The following is a 10,941-nucleotide window of genomic DNA, read 5'->3' as shown; positions in this document are numbered from 1 at the left end:
AGGAGTTGCATTACTGGTCAGAGATGATATCACAGCTATGATTAAGGAGGGCACAATGGAGGATTCGAGCACTGAGGCAATATGGGTAGAGCTAAGAAATAGGAAGGGTGCACTAACATTGTTGGGACTTTACTACAGGCCTCCCAAAAGCGAGCGTGAAGTAGAGGTACAAATATGTAGACAGATTATAGAAAAATGTAGGAGCAATAGGGTGGTCGTGATGGGAGATTTTAACTTCCCCAACATTGAATGGGACTCATGTAGTGTTGGAGGCGTAGATGGAGCAGAATTTGGAAGGAGCATCCAACAGAGTTTTTTAGAGCAGTATGTAAATAGTCCAACTCGGGAAGGGGCCATACTGGACCTGGTATTGGGGAATGATCCCGGCCAGGTGGTTAAAGTTCCAGTCGGTGATTACTTTGGGAATAGCGATCACAATTCCGTAAGTTTTAGAATACTCATGGACAAAGACGAGAGTGGTCCTAAAGAAAGAGTGCTAAATTGGGGAAAGGCCAAGTATAACTAAATTCGGCAGGAGCAAGGGAATGTGGATTGGGAGCAGCTTTTTAAGGGTAAATCCACATTTAAAATGTGGGAGTCTTTTAAGGAAAGGTTGATTAGAGTGCAGGACAGAAATCTCCCTGTGAAAATGAGGGACATAAATGACAAGATTAGGGAACCATGGATGACGGGTGGAATTGTGAGACTAGCTAAGATGAAAAAGGAAGCATACGTAAGATCTAGGCGGCTTAAATCTGATGAAGCTTTGGAGGAATATCGTGAAAGTAGGACAAATCTCAAACGCGCAATAAAGAGGACTAAAAGGGGTCATGAAATATGTTTGGCTAACAGGGTTAAGGAAAATCCCAAAGCCTTTTTTTCGTATATAAGGAGCAAGAGGGTAACTAGAGAAAGGATTGGCCCACTCAAAGACAAAAGAGGGAATTAATGCGTGGAGTCAGAGGAAATGGGTGAGATTCTTAATGAGTACTTTGCATCGGTATTCACCAAGGAGAGGGACATGACGGATGTTGAGGCTAAGGATGGATGTTTAAATACTCTAGGTCATGTCGGCATAAGGAAGGGGGAAGTTTTGGTTATTCTAAAAGGCATTAAGGTGGACAAGTCCCCAGGTCCGGATGGGATCTATCCCAGGTTACTGAGGGAAGCGAGGGAAGACATATCTGGGGCCTTAACAGATATATTTGCAGCACGGGTGAGGTCCCGAAGGACTGGAGAATTGCTAATGTTGCCCCTTTGTTTAAGAAGGGTAGCAGGGATATTCCAGGGAATTATAGACCTGTGAGCTTGATGTCAGTGGTAGGCAAACTGTTGGAGAAGATACTGAGGGATAGGATCTATTCACATTTGGAAGAAAATAGACTTATCATTGATAGGCAGCATGGTTTTGTGCAGGGAAGGTCATGTCTTACAAACCTAATAGAATTCTTTGAGGAAGTGACGAAGTTAATTGATGAGGGAAGGGCTGTAGATGTCATATACATGGACTTCAGTAAGGCATTTGATAAAGTTTCCCATGGCAGGTTGATGGAAAAAGTGAAGTCGTATGGTGTTCAGTGTGTACTAGCTAGATGGGTAAAGAACTGCTGGGCAACAGGAGACAGAGAGTAGTGGTGGAAGGGTGTGTCTCAAAATGGAGAAAGGTGACTAGCGGTGTTCCACAGGGACCACTGTTGTTTGTGATGTACATAAATGATCTGGACGAAGGTATAGGTGGTCTGATTAGCAAGTTTGCAGATGATACTAAGATTGGTGGATTTGCAGATAGCGAGGAGAATACAGCAAAATATAGATAGATTAGAGAGTTGGGCAGAGAAATGGCAGATGGAGTTCAATCCAGGCAAATGCGAGGTGATGCATTTTGGAAGATCTAATTCAAGAGTGGACTATACGGTCAATGGAAGAGTCCTGGGGAAAATTGATGTACAGAGAGATCTGGGAGTTCAGGTCCATTGTACCCTGGAGGTGGCAACGCAGGTCGATAGAGTGGTCAAGAAGGCATACAGCATGCTTGCCTTCATCGGACGGGGTATTGAGTACAAGAGTCGGCAGGTCATGTTACAGTTGTATAGGACTTTGGTTAGGCCACATTTGGAATACTGTGTGCAGTTCTGGTCGCCACATTACCAGAAGGATGTGGATGCTTTAGAGAGGGTGCTGAGGAGGTTCACCAGGATGTTGCCTGGTATGGAGGGTGCTAGCTATGAAGAAAGGTTAAGTAGATTAGGATTGCTTTCGTTGGAAAGACAGAGGTTGAGGGGGGATCTGATTGAGGTCTACAAAATTATGAGAGGTATGGACAGGGTGGATAGCAACAAGCTTTTTCCAAGAGTGAGGGTGTCAATTACAAGGGGTCACAATTTCAAGGTGTGAGGGGGAAAGTTTAAGGGAGATGTGCGTGGAAAGATCTTTTACGCAGAGGGTGGTGGGTGCCTGGAACGCTTTGCCAGCGGAGGTGGTAGAGGCGGGCACAATAGAATCATTTAAGATTCATCTAGACAGATATATGAACGGGCGGGGAACAGAAGGAAGTAGATCCTTGGAAAATAGGTGACAGGTTTAGATAAAGGATCTGGATCGGCGCAGGCTGGGAGGGCCAAAGGGCCTGTTCCTGTGCTGTAATTTATTTTGTTCTCATTGTTCTTTGTAAAATGTGAAATTCACCCCCATGTTTAATTTTGAACCACTTACCATTTCTACATTAAGTTTTGACACACCATCACCCATTTTTACCAACTTGCCTTAGGTAAAGATTTGTTCAGTGTTTTGTTTTATAAACATTTTATTAAATTATCAAATATAAACAGTAATGTACATATTGACAAAGATGTACACATAATATACATTACATAAAAAGAACTGAATCAAGAGTAAGAAGATAATTAATGAATGCAGTGGAACAAGAAACCCCTATTACTAAACTAACCCCCTCATCAAACCCCCTAATCTCTAACTTGTCCAGGTCTTTAAAGAAAGAAATGAATGGCCTCCATCTCTGGTTGAACCTCCCCACCGAGCCTCTCACATTATACTTGATTTTTTCCAGATGCAATTCTGATATCAGGGGCTGGATTCTCGGCCGGTGGGATTCTCCGTTGCACTGGCAGCGCACCCACCCCTGTGGCTTTCTCGGCGGTGTGGGGTGGTCACATTGGGAAATACCATTGGCAGGTGGCGGGAACGGAGAATCCCGTTGACAACGAGGGCCTGCCGCCAGGAAAATGTGGCTGGCGGACCGGAGAATCCAGCCCCATATTTTCCACCCATGCAGAGGCTTTGGGTGGTGAGGGATATTTCCAGTTAAGTAATATTCACCTCCTGGCTATTAAGGAAGTGAAGGCAAGAGCATAAGCCCCACTTGTTCTCCACACCGCGAAAGAAACCACTCATCTTTGCCTTTGTCCAATATGTTCTATGTAATACTTTGAACTGAAGCAAACTCAGACTGGCTCAAGAAAAAGTGGAATTCACCCTGTAGAGGGCTTCCCTCCAAACCTCCTCAGTAAGCACAGAGCCTAGCTCCCCCACCCATTTCTCTATAATCTATCCAGAGGGGCAGGATCCAAAGATAGAATAAGATTTGTACAGGTTTGAAATTGACCCTCTCTCCTTCTGTGCCAAGGCGAACACCTTTTCCAGCAAGGAAGAAAGTGGGTCAGGGGGAAATCCCGAATTTGAAAGAAATGTAAAAGGTTGGAACCAGTCAAGTTGTATCTGTCTGTGAGTGTTTCAAGGCTAGCAAAGCCTCCACCTATACATAAATCCCCAAAGTAAACCAGACCTCCCATTCTCCAGGACCTGAACAGTGGTCCAAGCTCGAAGGCATGAAGAGGCACTAATCACATATTGGGGCAAGTGAGGACAGTGGGAGAAGATTGAAGTGCTGCTGGAATTGTTTATAAATCCTGAGGGAAGAGATCGCCACAGGGCTTGTGGGAAGACCTACAAGAGATTAGGGCAGTGGTACGGTAATTATGGCATGTAGGGAGGAGGCTGCGCTACAAAACTGTGCCTCCATTTTACCCCAATTTAATCCAGGGTCACTAAACCATTGCAGGATTTTCTGTACTTTGGAAGCCCAGTAATAAAACAGGAGATTTGGGATGGCTAAGCCTCCTGATCCTCTGTCTCTCTGAAGCAAATCGCTGTATACACTGGGACTCTTACATGCCCAGAAAAAAACTTATATTAATTTGCTAACTGCAATAAAAAATGCCTTGGGCAAACAAATGGGATACATTGAAATAAGAATAGAAACCTTGGGAGCACATTCACCTTGACAGTTAGGATCCTGCTCGCAAGAGTCAGAGAGAGTCTATTCCAGCTCTGTAGGTCATTTTACTCTTACCGATGAGGCTTGAGAAGTTCAGTTTGTAGAGCAAAGCTCCGTTATGGGCTACGCGGATCCTCGGTATCAGAAATTAGAGGGCGAGAGACAAAACGGTAGTGAACCAAGCTGAGCCCCTCTGCCGACAGGTTCACTGGAAAACACTTAGTTTAACCCACATTTATAACCTGAGAATGTGCCAACTGTTCTGAGTATCTTCATGATGTTTTCTATTGAGGAAGCCTGTCTGTAATATATAAAAGTAGATTTTGATTGTAATATATGAGTAGATCATCAGCGCAGAGCGAGATCTAGTGTTCCTCTCCTTCCTGGTGTAGTACCTTCCATCCATCCGATGACCTCAGCGCCATATCTAGAGGTTCAATGGCCAGTGCAAAGAGCAATGGAGAAGCCCTGTCTAGTACCCCTGCCTACGGAAAATATTCTGCGGAGGTCATATTTGTGCGAATATTGGCTTTTGGGGCATTGTACATCAGCCGAACCTAGGAGGAGAATCCGCGGCCAAATCCAAATCTACCCAAGATCTCAAAAAGTTAGTTCCACTCCATCCTATCAAATGCTTTTTCAGCATCCATAGATACTATAACTTCCAGTTCCCGAGCAGCTGGGGGGAAAGGACAATGTTCAAAGACGTCAGACATTGGTCGATAACTGTCTGCCTTTAATAAAGCTTGTCTGATTTTCCGATGTTATAGTTGGAAGATAGGGCTCCATTCGGAATGCCAGGACTTTAACCAGTAGTTTAATGTCTGTGATAAGGAGTGAAATGTGTCGGTAAGACCCTCATCCTGGGCAAGGATCGGGGGCACTGATCCCCTGGTCAATGAATTATTGAACATATCCAATAATAAAGGTATTAGCTGCTCAGAGAACCTCTTATAAAATTTGGATGAGAAGATGTCAGGGCCGGGGGCTTTGCCAGATTGCAGCCGACTGATACATTTCTGTATTTCAGTTCCCATTTCCTCCCTTCCTCAATGGTCAGGATGTGTAAACCATCTAGAAACCACATCATGTCCAAGGTGTCTGGAGATGGCTCTGATTCATAGCACTCATGGTAAAACAAACTGAAAGCCGCAGTAACCTGGAGAGGGGCTGACACAAAGTTACCTTAAAACATAGAACATACAATGCAGGAGGAGGCCATTCGGCCCATCGAGTCTGCACCGACCCACTTAAGCCCTCACTTCCACCCTATCCCTGTAACCCAATAACCCCTCCTAACCTTTTTTGATCACTCAGAGCAATTTATCATGGCCAATCCACCTAACCTGCACGTCTTTGGACTGTGGGAGGAAACCGGAGCACCCAGAGGAAACTCACGCAGACATGGGGAGAACGTGCAGATTCCACACAGATAGTGACCCAGCAGGGAATTGAACCAGGGATCCTGGCGCTTTGACGCCACAGTGCTAATCAATTGTGCTACCGTGCTGCCCTTTGTTCTGAATCCAAGGGATTTCTCGGGAGGCAGCCTACTCTTGAGTTGATGCGCCAAATGCCGACCTGCCTTTTCCCCATGTTCATGGTAGGTGCCCCTGGAACATCGTAACTGATGCACTGCTTTATTCGTGGAAATCAATTATTTCTTCAGTGTTGCTTGGCTAATCAGCATATCAAAGCCTATGTCATCCACCCAACCAATCTCCTTTTTCCAATTTCCATTTTTAAAGTAGCTGTTTTCCTTTTTAAACATACATTCACCAGAACACATTCCCAATGATTAGATTTCTTATTTATCCCATTTTATCATGCGGTCCTAACAAAACACTGTACAACAATTAATGGCTAACAATGCATTTAAAAGTGTTGTATTTTCTGGAGAAATAAATCACTGAGAGACAATTTAATAAGTGCCTTATTTTCACACATTTGTGCCTTGTACTATCTGTGCTCGTTTTGATGTAATTTCCAACCTATTAGTCCTGATAAACATTTTCAAATTCCTGATACTTATTAAAAACAGTGGTGGAATGCAAAGGAAATTTCTGACCAACTCCCTGAGCAACTTCGGCAGATGATCAATGCAAAACCCCAGATATAGATGTTTAACGCAAAGTATGGCATCAGGAATCCCCATGGAAAGTCTAATGGTGTGGTGATTGTCTCTTTCAGGACAACACAGCAGATAAAGGTCATCTGACCTGGGTGACCAATTATGACTGCCCCCCCCTCCCCCCCCCCCCCTCCCCCCAGGAGTTCTTTAGAAAGAGGTATTTCAGAACTGGCCGCAGACATGTTGCTGCTCCTGTAGATCCTTGTAAGTAAATCCTTTGTTGTTCACTAATGAAGTCTCTGAAAGTGTATCAGTAGAAATGTTTAGAATGCTTTAATGCTCAGCTGCTTTGCAATTGTCAAATTGTTGCTGCTTCTAGTATTCTAAAGGATTATTACAGTGATTGGATGGATCCTGAATCAGGCAAATGCTTTATCTCACCCAAAGAGTGAGCTTTAGCTTAGGAATTCAACGTAATTCCAAACATGCGTTAATAAGAACTGCACAGTTGCCTACATACAAAAAAATGTGACATTAAAACTAAATCTATACTAACAATTGTCCAATCGGGTAATTACATGATACATACAGAGCTATCATTCTGAGTGGTATGTTTACACTTGTCTGACAATCTTAACTATCACATGGTCAAAATCCTGCAATTCCCTCCCTAACAGCACTGTGGGTTTACCTACACCTCAGGGACTGCAGTGGTTCAAGGAGGCAGTTTACACCACCTTCTGAAGGGCAACTGAGGATGTGATGGGCAATAAATGCTGGCCTCAGCAGTAATGCCCCCATCCCGTAAATGAGTTTTTAAAAAAATATTGCTTTCACCGAACATACACCTTGTTGTTTCTCAAACAACAACCTGCCAACATCCACCTCCATGTAACATAAGCATGGTCAAAAAGTATGAAAATACAGACTCATATTGGGCAGACCCAATCTTCGGATACTTGATGCAGTCAGTATATAATAGCCAATGGAAGAATACTTTAGTTACATATAAAATTTTCTGTTCATATCATTATTTCGCAATATAGTAGCTCCTACTCTTATTAGCGTTTGTGTGACTTGGTATTTTATAAGACTTGTGCTTTATTCAGTGTCGTTTTAGTTTAGAATTGATTCATGTCTTTGACAAGACGTTGCATTTATCGTTAAAAGCGCTTATCATTGCCCCAAAATTTTATATTTACAACCCCAATGGGCCAGGGGACCAGGACCACCAAAACAACCTGCCAAAGCAATTCTTCTCTCAATTCAATCGTTAATAAACACAACTGTAAATGTTGCAGTTCACGTTAACCTGGAAATCGACTGGACAGCCCGAGGATTTATCAGTTAACTTTAATATTACACTTTGGTTGTATTTTTGTGTTGAGTTTTTACGTGCTCCTGTCGAAACCTAACAGTAAGTTTTGATTTCTGCCATTTCATTAATAATCTTTGAAAAATCAGTTACACTTGAAAATACATTGAAGCAGCAGGCACAATTTAGGAAAGCACTGACTGTAAGTTTTTCATTCAATGAGCAAGTTTTGGAAAGCTTAAAACATATCAGATCACACACTTTCCAACGCGATGGTAAAGCTAAATAAAAGCATGGCTAAGATGATCCAATGAAGTTGTCTGAAGTGTATTTCTAAACTGTCTGGATTAACGATTCAGTTCTGCGTTTAATAATATCGGAGTTAAACTGTGAGATCACTGATCTATTCTGGAAATATGTCGAACTGCCCTCTATTTGCGGCGCATCAAAAAAATGACGGGCTAAATTGCGAGACTTGCAGGTGCCGGAAAGGGCGGGATGTCTCCTGCTGCTTGCTTCCAGTCAGAGGCGGAGTCTCTCGTCGGGGGTGATATGAGAGCCACGTAAAAAACAAAGTTTATTTTCCCAGGATGAATTCGCCGTTGCCCTTGTTTCTGTTCGTCCTGCTTCTTCTGAGTGAAAGCTGTGTGGCTGAGAAAAAGCGAGGCCCGAAGGTAACAGCTAAGGTGGTTCCCTGTTTGCTGGCCGACAGCGAGTGGAGTCAGAGTCAACAGGCAAGTTCATTCGGCCGCAACTGCATGGGCAGAAGGCGGCTCTTCAGCTGTCAGGCTGATGGTTCGACATTACAATGTTGCACTCAGACACGGCTTGAGTTTGAGAGAATAGATAGCGGCAGTGGCAGATTCCTTCCCTCCCATATTTTGAACATTGGAACTCTAAGTTAGATACGCAGAACTTGGAGAACAGGGTTTAAACCCCACAAGTTGTGGATGACAGGCACTCGACACGCTGGGGCTAACCAAACATCCCGCCACTTCACCTGTAAAACTATTCTTGACAACATTGAAGCCAAGTAGGATCAAATTGGTTAAATAGTTCGTTCAAATGGCTGTTGCTTTGAAATCCTAGCCTCTGTAATGTGCAAACGTTAAAATTATTAATTTGAGCCGTTTTCAAAGCAATGTCACATGAACTTAAAGAAAGGCGTAGTACGCTGTTCGGCATTTGGCAAATTGAATCATGTTCAAACATTCCACACGTGTTTGATAAATGCTGTAACCTTGAGTTTTACTTTTCAATCATTTGCAACATATCTAGTCAACACTGGTTCATTGGTACCATATCTAACTCCAAGGTGAGCTTCCAACCACATATTAGCAACATCACTAGAAACGCCTATTTTCACTTCCCTGACATTGCTTGACTGAGTTCATCTACTGTGAATATCCTCATCCATGCCTTTGTTACTTTTAGACTTGACTATTCCAACACCGTCATGGCTGGTCTCCCACATTCTACTTAAAGTAAAGTTGAGGCCATCTCAAACTCTGTTGCCTGTGAACTAACTCACACATTGTTCTATTTACCCATCACCCCTTGTGCTCAATGAATAACTCTGGATCCCAATTAAGCAACGTTGCAATTGTAAAATTCTCATCCTTGGTTACAGATTCTTCCATGTCTTTGCCCATCTCCCTATCTCTTCCAGCACTACAAACCTCAGATATCTGCATCCCTCAAATTCTGGCCTATTGAGCATCTCTGATTTTAATCTATCCACTAGTGTCTTCAGCACCATAGCTCCTAAGCCCTGAACCTTTACATCCCTGTACCTTATTTTCTTCCTTTATGACATTCCTTAAAACTTATCTTTTTTGACTAAGCTTTTTGTCATCTTCACTAAAGGAAGAACAGGGATTTAAGAATGGAGATTTCAGGTGACTGGCAAATCTTTTTTAATGAATCGAGTGGTTAAGAGCTGGAATGCGTCACCTGAGTGTGTAGTGGAGGCGGATACAATCAAAGCGCTCAAAAGGGAATTGCATAACCACCTCAACTGTTTCCGGTTCAGAAAAGCCTTGTGCTTTTCAGCTCCTGGATCTCCAGGTCATTCTTATTGAACCAGTGTTTCCTGGTTGAGTCATCAAACGTCTTTTCGCAAGTGCTGATTATGGAGGCCTTGAGGTCAGATCAGGTGTGGAAACACACTGCGTCTCTGGGTCACCGTCATCTTGGTCGTGAGGTGCTAATTGAATCGGGCTCTCTTTTCAGGGTCTTTGAGTGCCTCAGCATTGATTTTCCTGCAGCATTGTTTCTGTTGTCGTTGCTTTGGAGGTACATTGATGTTGATCACAGAACGACTTAGACGGTGGTCCATCCAGCAGTCGTCGGCTCCTGTAATGGCACTGTTGCGTTTTCTTCTTTTACTCTTTTACTCTGTCCTTTCTGTGGCTCTGTTCCAATTATGGCAATCAGTGAGTTTGCCCTTTCTATGTTATCTATATTCTGATGCTTCGAGTCACCAGGTATCAAATGATACCACCACAAGGTTCAATCGGCTATCGATCAAAGAGCCAAACATCAGTTAGTTAGTTCAAGGTCAAGGGTATTTTATTTACACACAATTAGTCATGCAACATAAACACTACTAGTTAACTACACCTATCGACTAAGACAACCTGTACTTAACTTCGGACACCCGGCTTGGGTCAGAGAAACAGTGGCCGCTGTTCGATTCTGGATCTATCGGGTTCGAAGGAGTAACTGCTGCTCAGCTGGGCTCATCCGTCTGGTAGCGAGCGTTGAACTTGGACTTGCTTCTGGTGTTGCTGCAATTGGAGATGGCCGTGACCGGGGTACCAGGTTCAAGAGAGAGTGAACATATGGCAAACTCTTCTTCTTAGACTTGGGGGTTTTCGTGCTCTTTTGGGCAGACCTTCAGTTTGGGCCCCACTAATTGGGTGATCCCTGATCACTTTGTTCGATTCCTAACCAATAAATGGGCGGGGATCTGGATGGCTGGGCGTGTCCCAAGCGGTCACTGACCCCGTTGTTTACACTTCCCTTGAACAGAGAGTGGCACCGAAATGTCTGGGACTGTACCAGTCGCTCGAGTCCCAGTCCTTTGTTTTGGTGAAGATGGGCCATCAAATGCTAATCGGCCCCATTAAAATGCTAATTGGTCGGAGTTTTGATACCGTCTGGACTTCATGCTTGCAAATATGCCTTTCAGGCTCTGAGCCTGCCTGAGTCTTGGCTTGTCCATTTTACCCGCTAGGCTTTGCGAGTTTCTCTGTACCT

The 10,941-nt window shown here is 43.6% G+C and overlaps 1 protein-coding gene across 5 annotated transcripts in view; it reads left to right on the top strand.

Annotated features, from left to right (window-relative positions):
* The first annotated feature begins 8,197 nt into the window (after positions 1 to 8,197).
* The window catches only part of ppic (peptidylprolyl isomerase C), a 107,650-nt gene continuing 104,906 nt past the window's right edge, over positions 8,198 to 10,941 (top strand). For all 5 annotated transcript variants that reach the window (XM_072516538.1, XM_072516537.1, XM_072516539.1 and 2 more), the window contains exon 1: positions 8,198 to 8,366. In XM_072516538.1, the coding sequence (XP_072372639.1) occupies positions 8,271 to 8,366 (96 nt within the window). In that variant the 5' untranslated portion in view covers positions 8,198 to 8,270. The remainder of the gene's footprint in view (positions 8,367 to 10,941) is intronic.

The sequence above is a fragment of the Scyliorhinus torazame genome, chromosome 9 (genome assembly GCF_047496885.1).
Source record: "Scyliorhinus torazame isolate Kashiwa2021f chromosome 9, sScyTor2.1, whole genome shotgun sequence".
In the NCBI taxonomy this organism is placed as follows: Eukaryota; Metazoa; Chordata; class Chondrichthyes; order Carcharhiniformes; family Scyliorhinidae; genus Scyliorhinus; species Scyliorhinus torazame.
Note: the sequence above shows the minus strand (reverse complement) of the source record. Positions and strands in the feature narration are given on the sequence as shown.